We start from the raw sequence: 22006 nt of genomic DNA, 5'->3' as shown, positions 1-22006 counted from the left end.
AGCAAGTCTCAAATTTATTATAGTGAGAAAAAGCCAGACAGAAAAGGATACATTACATTCCTTTTGTATGAAGTTCTAGAAGAGGCAAAACTAATGGTGAATGTGAGAAAGCAGGTGATGCTTCATGGCTTCCTGGGACCAGAAGGAAAGTGTTGGGGAAAACTGCACAGGGAAATGAGGAAACTTTCTGGTGGGATCAAAAAGCTCCATATGTCAAAACTTACTGAATGATACACTTAAAATTGATGTAAGTTTTAATGTATGCAAATTATTCATCAATGAATTTGATTCTGAAACTATATTCCATACTTACGGTTTCTGAAACTGAACAAAACACTGATTCATTCTTTTTTTTAAATTTTTATTTATTTATTTATTTATTATTATTCGTATGTGCATACAATGCTTGGGTCATTTCTCCCCCCTCCCCCAAACCCCTCCCTTACCACCCACTCCACCGCCGCCCTTTCCCCCCCACCTCCTCAATACTCGGCAGAAACTATTTTGCCCTTATCTCTAATTTTGTTGAAGAGAGAGTATAAGCAATAATAGGAAGGAATAAGGGTTTTTGCTGGTTGAGATAAGGATAGCTATACAGGGAGTTGACTCACATTAATTTCCTGTGCACGTGTGTTACCTTCTAGGTTAATTCTTCTTGATCTAACCTTTTCTCTAGTTCCTGATCCCCTTCTCCTATTGGCCTCAGTTGCTTTTAAGGTATCTGCTTTAGTTTCTCTGCGTTGAGGGCAACAAATGCTATCTAATTTTTTAGGTGTCTTACCTATCCTCATATCTCCCTTGTGTGCTCTCGCTTTTATCTTGTGATCAAAGTCCAATCCCCTTGTTGTGTTTGCCCTTGATCTAATGTCCGCATATGAAGGAGAACATACGATTTTTGATCTTTTGGCCCAGGCTAACCTCACTCGGAATGATGTTCTCCAATTCCATCCATTTACCAGCGAATGATAACATTTCATTCTTCTTCATGGCTGCATAAAATTCCATTGTGTATAGATACCACATTTTCTTGATCCATTCGTCAGTATACACTGATTCATTCTTATGATAACTATTAAGTAGATACTTCACTAAAATGAAAAACAACTTTTGTGTATGTTTATATGAATAGGCCAATTTCTCGGGAACTACTAAGATATGAGAGGTTGTTTGTCTGTATAATAAATAATCCTCAATATCCACTTTTTGAACTTTTATGCTTACTTCTTTTTTTCTTCTTTTGGCAGTACTAGGGTTTGGACTCAGCCTCACACCTGCTAGGCAAGCTCTCCACGACTTAAGCCACTACTTCACCAACCCTTTTTTGTGTTGGGTATTTTTGAGACAGAGTCTAGCTTTTGTTGCCCAGGCTGGCCTCAAACCTCAATCCTCCTAATCTCTGCCTCCAGGGTAGCTAGGATTATAGGTATGAGCCACCAGCGTCTGGCCATACTTACTTCTTATCATGCTTTTGTTTGCTTGTATGCGCTTGGCTATCATCTATTGAATGTGACTGTTTTCAGTGTGCCTGCTTATAAAAACTTGTCTTTTATCTTTTTTCCCCTCTTTTAAAAGCTGATAAATGAAAGAACTAATATTGCTAAGATTAAGTATGTTGTTTACTTATTTTTTTTAACACCAAAAATAAAAAAATTTCGTGGTGCTAGGGATTGAATCCAGGGCCTCACACATGCCAGACAACCATTCTACTACTGAACTAATTCACAGTCCTAAAATATCAAATTTTATTCAGACGCAATTTAAAAAATGCCTCAATGAAATGTTTCATAAATAAGTTCTGATTTTTAAAAAGCTGAGGAAGTTCCCTATGAGCAAAATATGACCCTTATTTCAGATATGGCATATGTTTTCACTTTCTTAAAGACTACATTTCAAAGAGAAGTTTTTAATTTTGATTAACCTCACAGTGCATAAAACCTCACACAATGACCACAGGGCTTGTTGTTCTGGTAAGCTCCAGCCCTTATCTCCCAGTGGTGACTTTCAACTTAAAATCTGTAACTGATGTGTCCATTCTCACAGCGTGGAATACCACATACACCAAATCACACCCTTTCACTACACACACTATGCTGCTGAGGTTCTTATCTCAGCCTGAAAGATGTGTTTTCTTGGAATTTAAGATGAAAATTATGAAAGGGGGCTCAGAATAGTACTTTAAAAATTGTTAAAGCAATTCTTAGTCAAAACAATCAAAAGACAATAAAACTTGGAGGAAAAAAATGGGCAAAGAAAAAGCACTTTGAAAAATAAAAAAGTATTTTCAACAAGCATATTTGGAAAATGGTGAATAGCATGATAGTGTCAACTGAAGGATATTTTATTAACATGTACCAAGATCATTATGAGTTCAGCTTTATATAAAAGAACTTATCCAGTAAAAATACTGGAGAGTTGAGTCAAGATTTATGCGACAAATATTCAAAAAATTATTTATAGTAGCGAAATTAGTGGGAAACAAATATCTTAAAATAGAATGGTTAAATAAATGTTGGTGCTACCTCATGGAATAACATAAAACCTCTACAACATTTTCAAAGAATGTTAAAAACACATTAGAAAATACCTAATATATAAAGTTAAGGGACAAAAGGCACCAGAGTACAAAATTATTTGCTTATTTTGATTCTAATTTTGTGAAAAACCAAAAAAAATAAGGAAAAGAATGCAAAAAAAATATGAAAATGTAATGATTATCTCTAGATTTGGTAGGATTTATGAACTTTTTTCTCATTAATCTAGATACATTTTCTCAGTTAGCTTCAATTGTAAAATCAAAACTTGGTAAAAAATGCTAAGTTTATATAACACAGGAGAGAAAAATTAGGAATACTTCTTGGGGAATTCTTAAACTATCAAAACTTTAATTACATATATTACAGTTTAAATCAAAATCTACAATGAACATTTGAAGAAGCTACCTACCTTGCTACTATTTAGTTGAATCCATTTGAACCACCCTAACCATATACTATAATAATAGCCTGTAAGTACTTGCTTTTTTTTTTTTAAACAATGCACTTACTTATAAAATAGCTCCACCAAGTGGTAACATAAATCATCTTGGAAAAAGAAAATGTAGGCATAAGAAAATAACTACTACTTAAGCTGTCATAACTTAACATGAATTTGAAATGCAATTTCCCTAGTTAAAAATAATATTCTCTCTAACCTGTATGAAAGATGAAAACAAGCCACTAGAAATACCTCAGGGTCCAAGGATACATCCCTACACTCAATTCATGAGACTCTAATGAGAGGTTAGCAATAAGGTCATATTAAAAATATTACAGAATGGTATTGCAGCAAAACTGGAAAAAAAGCTGCCTTTATCCTTTATGCCTGGATTTCCTTTTCACATAGGTTTCAGATGTGAACAAGAGGAATAACATGCAATATGCCAGAAAGTCCCCGTCCCCCCACCTTACTTGACTAGCATTAGGTGACAGCAGTCTAATGCTAAGGTCAATGTGAAGTAAAGTGCAGAAGTGGCACAGCCACAGAAGGAATGCAAAAGCTGACTCTGCTTGAACTCACACTTTGATAGGATATGCTGGGGTTGATCCACCTAAATCAACCATCCACTTACACAATACCTTTGAGGATAAAGTTGATTCTACTCCCAGAACAACATGTACCTGGCAGGTTCAGATTTACCTGGGCTTCTGCCCACAAGATGAGCACTAAGACTCCTTTCCTTAAAAACACCTGGAGAACCAATACACAGCCTATCCTAAGCTCTTCACTGAACTGTAACTGATGTTCTTGCTCATCTGTCTGTATCTCAATTAATCTGTCAGCATCTTTAAGAGAGAAAAAATACATATTAATTTACTACTTTACAAAAGCCCAGCACAGAGTCCAGCACTTAAATGGTGTTAATGTGTACTTTTTTTTTAAGTTGTGGCAACGGCCATACTCTAATAAAGGATGGAGTGGCTTTTAATTTTTTTCTTTTTTTCTTAGTATGTTCAAAGAAACATGCAGCAAATTTAAATCACCAAAGTGTAAGATAAGAATGTTGGTTCTGGGCTGGAAGTATGGCTCAAACGACAGAGCCACAAGTGCAAAGCCCTGAGTTCAAAACCCCAGTACCTCCAAAATCTAAGAATGTTGATTCTACCCTAGTTTCTTCAGCTCCCACTCACACACTCATAGCAAACTTGTGGTATCACCAAAGTAATTTACACAAAGAAATGACATCACAGACTTCATTTTTGAAACAAATGATACATAACTGACCTAGAACTTAATTTCTGCCCAAGCTCTCTGCTTAGCTTTCTGAGACCAAAGCCCAAAGATGATCTACCCAAGGAGGCATGACCATACAAGAGAAAACTGCCACCATACTGAAACAAATGCTAATTGGCTTTTCTGTGAAACAGCTACAAAACTAACTTTTACCATTCTTGGAAACAAGGTTAAAAAAACACTGAAGAGACTGGGCATTGAGACCAGGAGGACTGTGGTTTGAAGCCAGCCGGGCAAAAATTTAGTGAGACTCAATCTCAATCTTTAAGCCAGACATAGTGGTGTGCCTGTGATCCCAACTATGTGGGAAGCCACAGATAGGAGGATGGAGGTCTGAGATTGGCCCCAGGCAAAAACACCAGACCCTACCTGAAAATTAACTAAAGGGCAGGGGCATGGCTTAAGTGATAGAGCACTTCCCTAGCACAAAGCACTGAGTTCAAACCCCTGTACTACCATTAACTTAAAAAAAAAAAGAAAGGAGAAGTTAATTCCTACAACTCAGACTCAGTTGTATAGATAAAAGTTACCTTCCAAAGTTGGAAGGTATGTCGACTTCTTCTACCAAACATCAAACAACAATTCAAAAAAAAGAAAATACAGCCAGGTGCCAGTAGTTCACACCTGTAATCCTAGCTACTTGGAAGGCTGAGATCAGGAGAATCAAGGTTTGAGGCCAGCCTGGGAAAATAGTTCATGGGACCCCATCTCCAAAATAAACAAGAGTAAAGTGGACTGGAGATGTGGCTCAAGTGATAGAGCGCCTGCTTGGCAAGTACAAAACCCTGAGTTCAAACCCCAGTCCCATTAAAAAAAAAGAAAAAAAGAAATACCACTAATAAATGAGTAGAGACAATGTTTCCTAGCTCTAATGAGGTACAAATGACTAATAAAAATTATTTACATTTAAGGCATACAACATGTTTTTATATATACGTGAAATTAACACAATCAACCTAATTAATATATCCATCATCCCACTTTGCATGCATGTGATAAGAATTCTTAGATCTTTCAGAAAATTTCAAGTATACAAAATATTATTAACGTAACGTCAGTCACCATTCTATACATTCTGTCTCCAAAATTCATTAATCTTATAACTAAAAGTTTGTATTCTGACCAAAATCTTTTTATTTCCCACAGTCCCTTTTCACTTTGTTTCTATGTATTTGAGGGTTTTTTTTTTTGAAAGATTATACATATGAGATCATGCAGTATTTGTCTTTTGGTGTTTAGCTTATTTAACTTAGCATAATGATCCCCCAACCTCCAAGGTGCCACAAATGGCAACATTTCCTACTCTTTTAAGGCTGGAAAACATTCCATTATATATACACCTATTCATGTACACACACACACATATACACTACATTTTCTTTATCCATTCATCCACTGATAGACACTTATGTTGGTGCCAAGTGGCACTGTGAATAATGGTGCCATTAAAACGGGAATACAGGTATCTCTTCGACAAACTGACATCATTTCCTTTGGATAGATACCTAAAGTGAGATTGCTAGATCATGTGGTAATTATGTTTTTAATTTTTTCAGGAACCTTTACACTGTTTTTTAAAGAAGCTGTACAAATTTACATTCCCACCAATCTGTGCAAGGGTTCTCCTTTTTCTACATCCTCTCCAACACCTGGTATCTTTTGACTTTTTGAAAACCTAGAATGTGTGAGGATTTCATTGTAGTTTTGGTCTGCATTTGTCTGATGATTAATGATGTTGAGCACCTTTTCATATTCCTATGGGCCATGTGTATGTCTTCTTTGGAAAATGTTTCCTGAAGTCCTTTGCCCATTTTTATTGGATTATTTGCTTTTTCATTAATGAGTGATGAATTCCTTCTATATTTTGGATCTAACCCTTTATTTGATGTACAGTTAGCACTGTCTCCCATTGCACAGATCTCTTTCTTATTTTATTGTTTCCTTTGCTGTCCAGGAATTTTTGGTTTGAGATTGTACCACTTATTAATTTTTGGTATCCTTACCTGTGCTTTAGGTGTTATATCACAAAATTACTGCCTTCTCAAAAGAAGAAGTATAAATAGCCAATAAATACATGAAGAAACATTCAACATCCTTAACCATAAAGGAAATGCAAATCAAAACTACAGAGAGCTGAGCACTGGTAGCTCACACCTATAATCCTAGCTACTTAGAAGGCTGAGACCTGGAGGATTGAGGTTTGAGGCCAACCCAGACAAACTGTTCTCAAGACCCCAAAATAGCCAGAGCAAAACGTACTGGAGATGTGGCTCAAGCTTGAAGTGCTGACTGAGCTTAACTCCAACCCCACCAAAAAAAACCACCCTACAATTAAACTGAGATTCCATCTCACCCCAGTCATTGCCTATTTCACCCCAGTCAGACTGTTGTTTCCCACAAACATGTGGGAAAAAATGAACCCTTATACACTGTTGGTGGTAAAGTAAATTAGTCTGGCCCTATGGAAATCAGTATGGAGTTTCCCAAGAAACTAAAAACAGAATGAACATATAATCCTGCTATAACACTCCAAGGCATATATCCAAAGGAATTAAGTCTATATACAACAGCAATATCTGACACCCATGTTTATAGCAGCACCATTCACAATAGCAAAGCTATGGAATACATCTAGATGTTCATCAACTGATGTATAAATAAAGAAAATGTGGTATATATCCACAACAGAGTTTTATTCAGCCATAAACAATGAGATTATGTTGTTTGCAAGAAAAATGGACAGAACTGGAAATTATCATGTTAAGTGAAATAAGCCAGACTGAGAAAGACAAATATCACATGTTCTCTTTCACGTGGAATCTACACCCAAAAAAACAAAAAAGAAAGAAAAGAAATGACATGAATGTTAAACAGGGGGACCGCTATACAGAAATACCACAATGAAACCCCTTTTACAATTAATATATGTTAGTTAAAAAGACAGAAAAAATATTGCCAAGTAAGATTGCAGGTCTGACATCAGCCTGGGTTACACAGTGAGTTCCAAACCAGCCTCTATACAGAATGAGATCCTGACTCAACAAAAATAAATAAACAAAAAACCAAAAAAATACTGCCAAAACCAATGTCATAGGGGTTTTCTGTTTCCCTCTATGGTTTCAAGTCTTAATGTTTAAGTCCTTACTCGATTTTTGCATATGGTATAAGATAAAGATCCAGTTCTGTTTTTTTCCATGTGAATGAATATCTAGTTTTCCCAGCACCATGTATTTGAAGAGACTATCCTTTCTCCATGGGTATTCTTGGTGGCTTTGCTTAGCTGACCTCGTATGTTGGGTTTATTTCTAGGCTTTCTGTTTTGTTCTGTGTTTTTGTTGTTATTGTTGTAGTTGTTTGTTTGTTTAACAATTTATAAATCAATTTACTAAATTTATTAAAATAGTTGACTTAGGCATCTGCAATGGTGACTTTGACCTCCATTCCTGGCTCAATACTGATGGAAGTACTCTGCTTAACAATCTCAGAAGGGCTGTGGCAAGTCAATGAGTCCTCGTGGATTCGCATCTGGAACCGATAACCATGTCTTAGAACTTTCACCACAGGTATTTTTCTTGTAGTGATTCTCAAAGTCTCGGTAGGCATGCGGACTGGTCCTTTCACTTTGAGGTTCTTTTCCTTGGCTCCTCTGATCAAGTGAGCACATGCCTCCAGACTTCACATTGCTGCTGGTGAAGGTGACTCGACTTGGGTGAACTACCACCTCCAGCTCCACCCGGCTTTCTTAAGCCATGGCTGAGGCATGGTTTCCTGACCGACAGCAGTGAGTCAGAAGGAGGGGCGAACGCAACAGCGCTCCTGCACCCACAACCACGTCTCCTCAAAAAAAAGCATCTGTCTGTGTTTAAGCCAACATCATACTCTTTTGGTTACTAGAACTTGGTAATATATCCTGAACTCACAAGTGTGATATTCTTCTTGCCCAAAATTGCTTTTGCTATTTGGGGTCTTTCATGGTTCTGTAGGAATTTTATGGTTATTTATTTCTGTGAAAATGCTGCTGGAACTGTGATAGGGACTGAATTGAATCTATATGTATCAGTTTTGGTAGTATGGACATTTGACTATTGATTCCACAGACTGATTACTATGAATATGGGATATCTTTTTTTGACAATATTAGCATTTGAACTCAGGGTCTTTCACTTGCTAGGCAGGTACTTTACCACTTGAGCCATGCCCCCGGCCCTTTGTGCTTTGATTATTTTTGAGATAGGGCCTCCAATTTTTGCCAGGGCTGGCCTGAACCATGATACTCTATTCTCGCTTCCTGCCTAGCTGGGATGACAGGTATACTCTACAATGCCCTACTTTTTTTGTTTAGATAGGGGTCTTGATTACTTTTTTGCTCAGGATGGACTCAAACTGCAATCTTCCCAATCTCTGCTTCTCATGTAGCTAGGACTATAAGTGTGAGCTAGTCTCAATATGGAAAAGCTTTACATTTACTTAGGTCTTCCATTTCTTTCATTACTGTTTTACAATTTTTAGTGTACAAATCTTTCACCTCCTTTCACTTCCTAGGTAGTTTATTCTCTTTGGCGCTAGTAAGTGGGATTGTTCTCTTAATTTCTTTTTTGTATAGTTCACTATTAGCATGTTGAAATACAATTGATTTCTGTATGTGGGTTTACTATTCTGTTACTTTATTGAATTTTCTTATTCTGACAGTTTTTTCCCCCAGTGGTGCCTTTGAGATTTTGTATTTATACCATGTTATCTACAAACCAAGACAATTTTATTTCAACCTTTTCTATGTAGATGACTTTTATTTCTTTTTCTTGCCTGACTGCTCTGGCTAGACCTTCTGGTGCTATGTTGGAAAAGGTGGCAAGAGTGAGCATCCTAGTTTCGGATCTTAGAGGAGAAGTTTTTAGCTTTTCACCGCTGAGTACAGTGTTAGCCATGTGCCTGTCACGTGTGGCTTCATCGTATTGATACATTCCTTCTACACCTAATTTGTTCAGAGTTCTTAATCTGAAGAGATACTTTTTCAGCATCTATTGAAATGATCATGATTTTTTCTTTCATTTTGTTACCCCTTAATACTCAATTATACACAGAGAAAGAAAATCATAAAAGATGCAGGAGATCACTCAACTTAATTAACAAAGAACATTCTACCCAACAAAATCAAAATGTACATTCTTTTCAAATAGTCACTAGAACAATTTCCTGGGACATAAAATGAATCTTAACAAATGTTAAAGTGCTGTAAAGAAATGAAAAAGCACAGAATTAAACAAGGAGTCAAAAATGGAAACTTCATACCCAGAAAATAGAATAACATGTACTTTTAAATAATAAATTCAAAAATGGGGTCACAAGGGAAAAGAGAAAATATTTTGAATTGCATGAAAATGGAAACACTCCTGAGGTTCAATCCCCGATACCACAATGAAAACGAAAGAAAAAAAAAATGTGTGAAAGGCAGCTAAAGTAATATTTAGGAAAAAACTGTAACTTGTATCTATTAGAAAAAAATAAAATGCTCAAATCAGTGAAATATGCTTCTACCATCAGAAACAAGAAAAAATAAATTAAAAACAAACCAAACAGTAAAAAAAAAAAAAAAGCAAAAATCAATAAAATTGAAAACAAAAACAAAAGGTGGCTCTTTTTTGAAAAAAAGGGGGTTAGAAAGAGTGCAAGATGAACAAGTAAAGCAAGTAAGATTTTTAGGGCAGTGAAACTATTCTGTACAATACTATAATTGTGGATACATGTTATTGTACATTCGTCAATACATCTTGTGGATGATGTTAGACATCCACAAGATGTCTAACATCAAGTGTGAACCCCTATGTAAGTATGGGCTTGGGGGTAATAAAGATGGGTACCATAGGTTCATCAACGGTGTCAAATGTGCCACTCTAGTGGAAATACTGACAAAGAGGAAGGCACAAAAAATGTGAAAAATATTTAACTGAGAACTTACACTGCAAGTTATGATGGAGTACAAAGGACCAGACTTACTGTTTGGCCTGAAAGAACTAAAAAAACAAGAGAAAATAATGAAATAACTCAAGACACTAACCACTAGGCAATGAAGGACAGTGATCCCAAAAAGATAGGAATCATAAAATGTGAGTTGTAAAAATTTTACTGAAACTAACTTGTGAGGGCAGGTAGCAGTAAAAGTCAGAAGAAACCAAAGACCCTCACCAGATGCAGATCTTAGACTTCCAGTCTCCAGAACCATGAGTCAAGATAATTCTCTATAGGCACACCTCATTTTATTGTGCTTTGCCTATTTCACTTCACAAATATTTCGATTTTTACAAATTAAAGGTGTATGGCAATCCTACACAGAACAAGCGTACCACCTATTGGCGCCATTTTTCCAACAGCATTTTCTCACTTTGTGTTTCATTTTTGTTTTGTTTGGGGGTTTTATAAATTTTTTTTTGAGATAGGGTCTTGCTATATAACCCAAGCTGGTCTCTTAACTCATAATCCTCCTGCCTCAGCCTCCTAAGAGCTGGTATTATAGGTGTGCACCAACACGACCAGTTTCACTTAATATTTTTTGTCACATTTTGATAATTCTCATGGCACTTTTAAACCTTTTCAATATTGTATCTATTCGGTTTTCTGTTATCAATGATCTTTGCTGTTTTGGGGATCCATGAACTACATTCACACACTTAAATACATGTGTTCTGACTGTATCACTGAATGTTTCCGCACCTCCCTCTCCTAGCACCTCCCTAGTCCCTGAGACACAAAAGCACTGCTATTAGGTCAATTCATAACCCTACAATGACTGCTAAGTATTCAAGTGAAAGGAAGAGGCAAACATCTCTCACTTTAATTCCAAAGCTAGAAATGATTAAGCTTAGTGAGGAAGGCATGTTAAAAGTCAAAATAAGCTGAAAGCTTACCTGTAAATGCAAAGGAAAAGTTCTTGGAGAAAATTAAAAGTGCTACTCCAGTGAACACATGAATGATAAGAAAATGAAACAACCTATCTCTGACACACAGAAAGTGAGTGGTCTGAATAGAAGATCAAATCAACCACAACATTCCCCTAAATCAAAGCCTACTCCATATCAAGGTTCTAACTCCCCTTAATTCTATGAAGACTGAGAGAAGAGAGGAAGCTGTGGAAAAGAAGTGTGAAGGTAGCTGAGGTTGGTTTGTGAGGTTTAAGGAAAGAAGCCATCTCTGCCACATAAAAGGTCAAGCAGCAAGTGCTAATGTAGAACCTGCAGTAAGTTATCCAGGAGATCTAGCTGAAGGGCCACACTAGAAAGATTTTCAGAGTAGATGAAACACCTTTATATTGAAAGAAGATACCATCCAGGGCTTTCATAACTAGGGAGAACTCAATGCCTAGCTTCACATCTTCAAAGGACAGACTGACTCTTTTGTTAAATAGGAGCTAATGCAGCTGCTAACTCAAAGTTGAAGCTAGTGGACAGTTATCATTCTGAAAATACTAGAGCCCCTAAGAGTCATTCTAAAAATTATACTCTGCCTGTACTCTGTAAATGAAACAAAAACTGAATGACACCACATCTGTTTATAATATGATTTACTGAGTATTTGAAGCCCACTGATGAGACCTACTACTCAGAAAAAAAGGTACCACCTTTCCATATATTACTACACACTGAAAATTCATCCAAGAGCTTGGAGATGTTCAATAAGATTAATATTATTTTTGTGCCCACTAATATGAAATCTCTTAAGCAGCCTATGGAGCAAGGAATGATTCTGACTTCAAGTCATTATTTAATAAATACATTTTGTAAAGTTATAGCTGCCCATTGCTCTGATGTATCTGGGCAAAGAAAACTAAAAACTTTCTGTAAAGGATTCATCTTTCTAGAGGCCATCAAGAAAGGTTATGAATTATGGGAGGTCAAAATATCAACAGAAGTTTGGGAAAAGTTGATTATAACCTTCGTGGGTGACTTTGATAGGCTTGCGACTTCAGGGGAGGAAGTAATCACAGATGTGGAAACAGCAAGAGAAGTAAAATTAGAAGTGGAGCCTGAGACACGTGAATGAACTGCTACGAGCTCATAATGAGACATTAATGGATGAGCAAGGAAAGTGGTTTCCTGAGATAAAAATCTATTCCTGGTAAGGATGCTATGAATGTTGTTGAAATGACAAGAAGAGATTTAGAATATTACATAAACTTAGTTGATAAAGTAGCAGTAAAATCTGAGAGCCTTCACTCCAATTTTGATAGAAGTTCTACTGTGGAAAAAATGCTATCAAACAGTGTTGCATGCCACAGAGAAGGATTTCAGGAGATAGCCCATCTATGCAGAAAGCTCATTGTTGTCTAACTTTAAGAAACTGTTATAGCCACTACCCTGATCAGTCAAGAGCTATCAACACTGAGGCTCTCCACATAATCAAAAAGATTACAACTTGCTTAAGGGTCAGATGACTGTTAGCAGTTTTCGGTAATAAAGTATTTTCAAATTAAGGCATGTACTTTTGATTAGACATAATGCTATTACATTGTATCATATTGCATTAACAGAGTAAAGTACAGTATATACTTAACTTTTATACACATTGGGAAACCAAAAAAATCTGTACTAACTCACTGAATTGCAATATCTACTTTATTGCTGTGGCCTGGAGCCAAACTTCCACGATTTATGAGGTGTGTCTGTACATACATACCTATAATAAACTTTTACCTTTTCACTTAAAGGAAACACTTTACAGCTTCTCTTTGTCATATCCAAACTACCAGCGTCACTACTCTTATCCTTTGGGGTCATTATTAAGTAAAATAAGGGTTATTTGAATATAAGTAACTATATGACACTATGACACATAACAGTCAACCTGAGAGCCAAGATGGATACTAAGTGACTACCAAGCTAGCAGCATATATTGCATGAATATGCTAGACAAAGGCAGATAAAGTAGAGTGGGACCATAAGGGTTTCACCATGCTATTCAGAACAGCAAGCCATTTAAAACTTAAGAATTGTTTATTTCTAGAATTTTCCATTTAACATTTTTGGACTACAATTGACCCAGGTAATTGATACTGTAGAAAGCAAAATCTCAGATAAGATGGGACTATATACAAGTAAGGCTTGCCAAAGCCTTTTCCACTCTACCATTCAAGATGCAAAAAGAAATTCCTCTGGTCTTGCTTTTTGTCCAGGCTGGCCTGGACCACCGTCTTCCCTTTTATGCTTCCCACTGAAGCTGGAATAAATGGTGCTTGCCATCACACCCAGCTTTTTTCTGTTGAGATGCAGTCTTGCAAACTTTTTTGCACGAACTGGCTTAGAATCACCATCCTTCCAATCTCAGCCTCCCTCTCAGCTATTGGTTGAGATGAAGTATCACAAACTTTTGCCCAGGCTGGCCTCAAACCACAATTATCCCAATCTAGCCTCCTGAATAGTTAGAACAGACATGAACTACCAGCACCTAGCTTCTTGGCCAATTTTTTAACATTATAAATAGCATGAATAAAATCTAATTTTACAACAGCAATCATATGTTATAACTTATTAAATGTTTATTAAAAAATACTTCCTTAGACAAGATACCATAAAACAGGCAGGTACAGTAGCTTAATCTCAGCTATTCAGGAGGGGGAGATCAGGAGGATTGTGGTTTGAGGTTAATATGGGTAAAAAGCGAGACCCCCCATCTCAATTAATAAGCCAGGCATTGTGGCACATACTAATGATTCTAGCCACATGGGAGGCAAAGGTAGGAGGACTGCAGTCTGAGGCTGGCCCCAGAAAACATGTGAGACCCTACCCCAAAAATAACGGAAGAAAAACAGGTTGGGGCATGTCTCCAGTGGTAGAGCACCTGCCTAGCAAACATGAGGCCCTCAGTTCAAACCCCAATGCTGCCAAAAAAAAAAAAAAAAAAAAAAGATACATTAAACTTTTATTAGAGAATATATGCTTTCATGCATGCACTTTTCTTACTTTAAAGAACTTAAATGTACTTTAACAAAAGTATCACATCAAAATCATTACACATACATTTAAAAATTAAACGATGCAGGGACTAGGAATGTAACTCAGTAGTACAGTGCTTGCCTAGCATGTACAAAGCCCTAGGTTTTATCAGTTCCTTAGAACTGGAAAAAAAAAATTAAGTTGATTGTTAAGTTCTCCTGGAAAAAAAAAACACCTGTATTAATAATAAACTTTTCAGGCTAGTTCTGAAATGAAATTATTCTACCTGCATGACCTAATATGGGCACACATTTCCACAAATAAGTGTTTAATATACACTAATTTATTTAATCTGAGTCCAAGATCCAGAAGTTATTATTAACCCCTTTTACCTATCTGAAAATCAAGGGTGATTTTTTCAAGAGTATGGAGCTTATAAACATTTATCTGAGATTTGAAGCAGTTCAGTCCGAGTCCAAATCCATCCTCTTTTCTAATAAACGTCATCCACTTTTAATTCCAAAAAGGATTCCCCTGAGTTACTACATTCCTCTTGTTTCAAAGAAGAAAGACAACTGCCACTAGAAGAACTGCACTGGAAATGGGTTCATTCTGTCATTACATTTGCTTCTCAGAACACATTCCTTTACATTCTCCCTTAGAAATTATTGAATACATAGAGGTTATATCTCAGGCCGACCCTCAAAATTTAACTATCAAAAAATAATACTTCAAAGAAAATGTTTGTTGGTTATAACAGGACAAAAGAATATCATTTTCCCTTAAACCCTCCAAAAATGCATCCCAAATCCTGAAGGTAACATGAAATTTTTTTTTGTCTTCCTCTAAAACACAACCAACAATGAGTTCATGTATTCTAGTCCTCAACATAAGCTCCATTAGGAAATGAGACTTAAACTACACCAGTTCTTGGGAAAGGTAGGAACAAAGCCAGGAAGAGAAAATGGTAGGAGAGAAAACAGCCACATTTATTTGGCTAAAGACCACAGGACCTCTACTATTCCAACTATTACTGTTCCAGTTCAGTATTTAAAAAGTTGTCTGAATTACGATGGAAATCTAACTACCATATTGTACTTGAAAACAGATTTGGAACACAACACACTTATTAATTGGAACCTACCTGTATTTAATAACACTGTTTGAAAGTAGATACCCCTTACAATTTTTCTGAAAATGAGATATTTTAGGAAGAGATAATGGTGAAGAAGTTATGACTCCCTTTAACTGCATATGCACAAAAAAGGCTCTGCATGTGAACTGTCCAAGCAGTGGAAATATGTTACATGATTTGAAGTGATTATACCCAAGTCATACATCCAAAATGCTTCAACACTACTCATTTCACATAAGAAGTCTGAGACTATGTTCAGATCCTTGCAATTGTGGAATTGCTTTTTATTACCAGAGTTTTTAACAACTGGCTTTAACAGTTTTTATTAATGGGACATATTTTGCTGTGCTGATATGATCAGTAAAACAAGACAGACATGTACTAGTGATGATAGTACACTTTACTTATACTGTGATGAGAAAGTAAATTCATTCAAAATTTCCACCTGAAGTACAATTTAGCAATAATTGCCAAGTCATAAAAATGTTCATAGCTTCTGATCAGTAATTCAACTTGTAAGAATTTATTCTAAGAAAAATATCACAGTTCCATAACAAGTTATCAAGGACTTTGTGCTAGGCATTATTCTTATGATTAAGGATGCATATTACATTATTTTTCAGCATCAAAAAATTGAGAAAAAAACTAAATATCTGATAATAGGATTAAAAAAGATATACTACCGCTAGAAACTATTACCAAAATATATCTAATAAGATACATATGTTATATTAAGCAAAAAAGCTAGATACAAAACTATGTGTAACTATATTCATGATCCCAAATTTACATTTTGAGATTTCTTGTTTAGTTCCTTTAACCTCTTTGTACTTCAGTATCTTCATCTATGAAATGAAGACTTCATATTTTGGATATAAAATAAAGACTTTACATTTCGTATCTCAAGGGATTGTTAAATGACTATTTGCAAAGTGCTTATAATATTCAATAAGTACTTTAAACATAAATAGCAACATATAAAACAACAGTAATTATTTCCTACTATTATTATTATACGTGCACATACAAATGCATGAACAGAAAAACGAAGAAATATATCAAAACATTATCAAAGATCCTGAATCCTAACAAAACTAATTCAGGAAATCTGAGCACTGACTGCATATTCAAAGATATTAAATGTTATTTTATAAGACTAGGTGTGGTGGTACATGCCTTTAATCCCAGCTACTTAGGAGGACTGTGGCTTGATACCAGCTCAGGAAAAAAGTTAGCAAGACCCCCTGTCAACTAACAATCTGGGCATGGTAGTACATGCCTATATAATTCTAGCTATGCAGGAGGTATAAGTAGGAGGACTGCCATCAGAGACCAGCCCAGGCAAAATTGCAAGATCCTTGCCAAAAAAATAAACCCAAACCCTTTTCTAAGTATGGCTCAACTCGTAGATACTTGCCTAGCAATTGCAAGGCTCTGAAATCAAAGCCCATTACCACCCAAAAAAAAATTATTTTAAGCTGGGCATTGGTAGCTCACACCTGTCACCCTAGCTACTCAAGGGGCAAAGATCAGGAAGATCACAGTTCAAGGTCAGCCCAGGCAAATGGTTCACAAGACCCTATCTCAAAAATACTCAATATGAAAAAGGGCTGGCAGAGTGACTCAAGCAGTAGAGTGCCTGCCTAGCAAAGGTGAATTCCTGAGTTCAAGCCCCAGTACCACCAAAAAAAAAAAAAAAATCCTTACATCAAATTTAGGTATTTATGAATAAAATATGTTATATAAGATTTGCATTAAAATATTTTGGTGGGAAGGTTATTTTAAAAACCATTTTTAATTTTATCACAGATAAATTGTTTCTATGTAATGAAATTATTCCTAGCTTTTATTTTTATTGTATTTTTCTATTTTCTAAATTTTCTATGGTGTTTTGAAATTATTTTTAAAAGGAGAAAAAAAATTCAAGAAAATCCTTACCAATATTCCATCCACAGATGAAACTTTCTCCCAAGTTAACCAAGCTCTTTCTCTGATGTGATCTGGTGTCTTTAATTTCTGACATAATGCAGTAAAATCAGGTTCTTCTGTTTCTTCAAATTCAAGCCTACCAAGTGAAAATAATCATATAACAGGCACACATATAAATCAAGCTGAGCAAACATTTGTTTCAATAGTTTTCACATAATTGCACTATTCTGAAAGAGCATCACTAAGTACTTTAAGGTCTTATTTTATATTTTAAAAACTTACATTTAGAATTCAAACATACGTTTATCTTTTTCATGGTTCTTCCAAAATAAGAATACCACATGTTGAAAAATATTTGCTAGCATGATGAAGCAAATATACTCCAAGCAGCAAAACAGCTTTGTGAAAGACAGTAAGTGCAATAGCTCATGCTGTTGGAGAAAATGGGATCATGGGAACAGCAAGAAGGGAAAAACTACAGATAATATTACACAGTGGATTCAATGCCAGTGACTTTGCTAAACTGTGGTCTACACTTATCAATGATTCATATAACTGCTCTACCTATGAGTATTTCTTAGGTGATGATGAACTTGATATAAATTATTGCATCACTTATTTCAGCTTTCTCCTTGACCTTTCTTAACCATGGTAGGTATTCAAAAATTCCTGTTTAATTCCTTTCATTCATTTAATATCTATTTCACATCTAATAATAGTGGTGTGAGGAATGACTTCATTTTTGAGTATTTACTATGACCTTAGGTCCATAATTTTATGGAATCCCCACATCAACCCTAATCAGAAGTATGCTCATTCTTGTTTCACAGGTGCCTAGGAATCAGAGAAGTTAAAGCACTCACTTGAGATCACCTCAAGTAAGTAGCCATGGAAGGAACCCAACCGTCTAACTCCATAATCCATGCCCCTCACCACTATTCCACACTGCCAACTCCTCCCTCAAAGCGTAAGTAGCTTCTGATTATTTCAAGCATGAACGCGGTCAGTTTCCCTCCCAACTACATCACTTAGGCCAGAGATGATGCACTTCCAGTAACAACTCTCAAAGTAGAAAGGGATTCTGTCACTGGAAGTGCAGTTGGCCTGGGTTCTGAATCCATCCCTAAGCACATTTCTCAGCTTCAGGTTTCCAGGCAATGGCTCTACCCTTGCTAAGCACAGCCATGTGCCACAAAAGAACATTTCAGTCAACAACAGAATATACATCAGTAGTCCTAAAGCTCATAATGGAGCTAAAAAATTCCTATCACCTAATGACCTCTTAGCCATGATAATGTTGTATCCAAATGCATTACTTGTGTGTTTTGGGTGATGCCAGCATTAACAAACCGACTACACTGCCAGTCATATAAAAAATACAGCACATACAACTGTGTATAGTACCTAATACTTGATAACAAACAACAATGTTGCTGATTTATATACTTAGTATACTACACAGTTTCTCATTATTTTAGTACTTACTCCTACTTATTAAAAAATAAAGTTTATTGTAAAAGAGCATCTGTGTTGTATCAGGATTGGTCTCAAAAAATCTAGTGTTTACCTCCTCTCTTGACTGCAGCTAAAGGCTGCAGGGAGTGACTGACCTATACCATCTACCTTCGTGTAAGTGCATTCTATGATATTCACACAAAATTCACTTACAGATGCTGTTCTCTATCTCTGTTGTGAAGCACACAACTGTAGTTAATCTATAGAGGTCTGTTGTCTGTGCTGATGAAAACCCTTGTGAGTATGGATAATAAAGAACAGACTATAGTTGTATGATTTTGACTTACAGGAGAACTTTTCTACAGTTCCCAGCATTTAAGGATATATAAAATAATGTGTTGAGGATAAAATGAAAGACCCACCATCCTTCTTTTCCTAAGGTGATGGCCAGAACTTCAATTATCTATGTTTACTCTGTAATAAATGCTTCAAAAGCTGGGTACATGGCATGGGATTCTTAGGCATTACTGCTCTTTCCAAAGGGAAACTTTCAAGTATTGTATAAGTCAAAGTTTAATCAGAAACTAAAGTGATATCTTCTCCTAAAAAACCTCCAGACCTAGTTTTGTTTGTTTACTACTGTGTATGATTTGTAATTGAGCTATAAGACAATCATTTAAATATATTAATTTAACTAGCCCTGAACAGTCCATTTCCAAAATTCTACTCCAATCTTTTACAATTTGGCCCTTAATTCTGTCAGAGTCTGGACAATAAAAGGAAAGGTACTATTCAGTGAGGCTAAAATGGGGCCTGGTAGCCAGGCGTGGTGGCACAGGCCTGTAACCCCACCACTTGAGAGGCTGGGGCAGGAAGATGGTGAGTTCCAGGCAAGCCTGGGCTAGAGACTGTCTCAGAAAGAAGGGGATTGGAGCTGGTGATAAACTAGAAGGGGAGAGGCTGTGTGAGAGACTGAAATCATTCCCATTCTTCTGCAATACGTCTGTAATCTTAAAGTAAAACTGGTGTCGACAATAAAAAATGGCAATCATACTTTCAATTTTAGTTACTTCACCAGAGTCGAGAAAAATAAAATGTTGAAATACAGTATCTCTCTGTCCTGTTCTATTTCATCCACACGGACTTGCTTAAGTTTAGATTTCATTTAGTGAGCGGGGAGGAAAAATTTCCTCTGAGCACAAAAACACCACTGATTCTGTACCCAAAACAAACAAAACTAAAAAAGAGGGGACACCAGGATCTTTGCCGGCTCAACAGCCAAAAGACAAAGTAGAGAACATAATGAGGCATGCTGAGGTCAATTAACACGAAAAAAGAGTCCTATCCAACAGGAAAAAAAAAAAAAATGAAGAAGTTTGGTCGCTTTCACGCACTTGTGCAAAACGTCTCCCGGAACTTTTGCCCACTTACAGTTCCTCTAAAGAGTTACGTTCCACCCGTCTGCGCTGATGGCTCTAAGTCCCCAAGGCCTCAAAGCATGGTGCTAAGAAAACCCCCAAATTGCCCCAACCGGGTACCCTGAAGACAACCGGTACCCAGGACCGAGCAGGTCAGGTCCAAGGCAGTGACTGGCGTGTTGCAAGGCTGGGCTGCGGATGCAGCGCGCGCCCAGAGGAAAAGCCTCCCAACTGTTGCACGGCCGGCGCCGGCGCCGGGGAGAGAAAACGCCGGATCCCGGCAGGAGAAGAGCAGCCGGCGTCTTTGTATTTGTGCCTCGCTTTTTGTGCGTCGGACGGGGGCTCGCCATGACCCGCCGCCTCCGCGCCTCCGCGCCTCCGTCCCGCTGGAGCGAAGCCTGCACCTGTCACTTCGCTCAGGAGCCCGAGCCCCACCCGCCCGACACCTGTCAAGCTGCAGCCGCGACCCCTGCGGGATGCCCGCCCCTCCCTGGCGAGCCCAGAACCCTGTCACCGTCCTGCCGCCGTTCCGATGTGCTGGGGCGGGGGGGTAGGAAGGAGGAGGACACACAGGGACCCCGATCCCGGAGGGACCCGGCCTGGCGCAGAGATGCGCCCCCCGCCTCGCCGCCCGCGCGCCGCACCTTGTGCGCGCCCTTCCCGCCGGCGGGCCGCGGCGGCGGCGGCTCTGCCGGCTCACCTGGCCAGAGGCAGGTCCTCGGGGCCGCTGTCCTGCTCCGGGTCCTCCTCAGGAGGAGGAGGCGGTGGCGGCGGTGCCGGGGGTTCCACGGCAGTGGCAGCGGCAGCGGCGGCCGCCGCTCTTCGGGGGGTCTTGGGCGGCATGACGCTCTCCCCCGGGCCGGCGGCAGCGAGCTCTGGAGGCGCGCGGGGAAGCCGGCGCGCGCGCGCACGTCGGGGCACGCCCCGTCCTCGCCCGACTCCCGTTACAAAAATAATTTGAACGTCCCCTGAGAGAAACCGGACGCGCCCTCCCCCGCCCGGCAACCGAGCGCCGCGTCCAACCGCGGGAAAACGTCACTTCCGCCCCGCGGCGTCACGTCCGCGAGGCTCCCGGGCCCGCCGGCATCTGGGGGGGACCTGGGCGCCGCGGGGGCGATGTGCGGGCCGGGCAGAGGGCGGGTGAGCAGGGCGGGAAGGCCGGGCATCCCCGGAAGCCAGCGCTGCTGCCTGGACCCGTGTCTCCCTCAAATTCTGCTGTCGAGGCCGGCGAGCCTGGAAGGCGGCGTTACAAAGGGTCTGGTGGGTGACACCCGGCCCCCATCTCTATCTGTGGGACCGATCGGGCCAGGCGGGCACGCCCCTCTCCCTCCGCGGCCGCGCCTCCTTCCCCAGCCCACTGCTCCCGCCCAATCCCTGGAGCACTGCAGGCCAAAACAAAAACAAACGTGGAACTCGCATAGGGGCTGGACTTTGCCAATCACTGGGAGTTAAAAAGAGTGGGGCGGTTACTGGCCTTTGGAGGATCCCCTGTTAGGAAAAGGGGAGGTGTGCACCTGAAACAGATTATAAAAGATCTCAGTAGTGTGAAAACAGGAGATAACGATCTAAAGTAGATCTTCAGAGGGACACTGGCAATTGAAAAGTTTACCAGGTCGACCTAATGGTGAAGGCTGGCTTACCATGTTCCAAGCATTGTGCTGGCCACCTTATATAATTATCTCATTTAATCCTCCAGAAACAGCCCATCAGAATGAGTAATGTTAGCATTCCACGTTGCGGATTGATAAACAGCCTCGAAGGAGTTAATTTGCCCTACACCACACAGCAGATGGGTGGCAAAGAACTTGAACCCTAGCATATTTGACTTCATCACATTATGTTGCAAGAGCACAAAGGCATCAATAAAGAGCTTATTC

General features: G+C 38.5%; 1 protein-coding gene across 3 annotated transcripts in view; it reads right to left on the bottom strand.

The window, feature by feature from the left end:
• Positions 1-21137, bottom strand: part of Rb1 (RB transcriptional corepressor 1) — a 150719-nt gene extending 129582 nt beyond the window's left edge. The window contains exons 1-2 of one of the 3 annotated variants that reach the window (XM_074043390.1): positions 20830-21137; positions 17266-17392 (exon numbers count right to left, since the gene is read on the bottom strand). In XM_074043390.1, coding sequence (XP_073899491.1) covers positions 17266-17392; positions 20830-20972 — 270 coding nt within the window. In that variant the 5' untranslated portion in view covers positions 20973-21137. The remainder of the gene's footprint in view (positions 1-17265; positions 17393-20829) is intronic. The other 2 variants (XM_020170850.2, XM_020170849.2) reach the window with 2 other exon arrangements.
• Positions 21138-22006: the final 869 nt, after the last annotated feature.

The sequence above is a fragment of the Castor canadensis genome, chromosome 10 (assembly GCF_047511655.1).
Source record: "Castor canadensis chromosome 10, mCasCan1.hap1v2, whole genome shotgun sequence".
NCBI classification, from domain to species: domain Eukaryota; kingdom Metazoa; phylum Chordata; class Mammalia; order Rodentia; family Castoridae; genus Castor; species Castor canadensis.
This window is presented reverse-complemented; position numbering and strand designations above follow the sequence as displayed.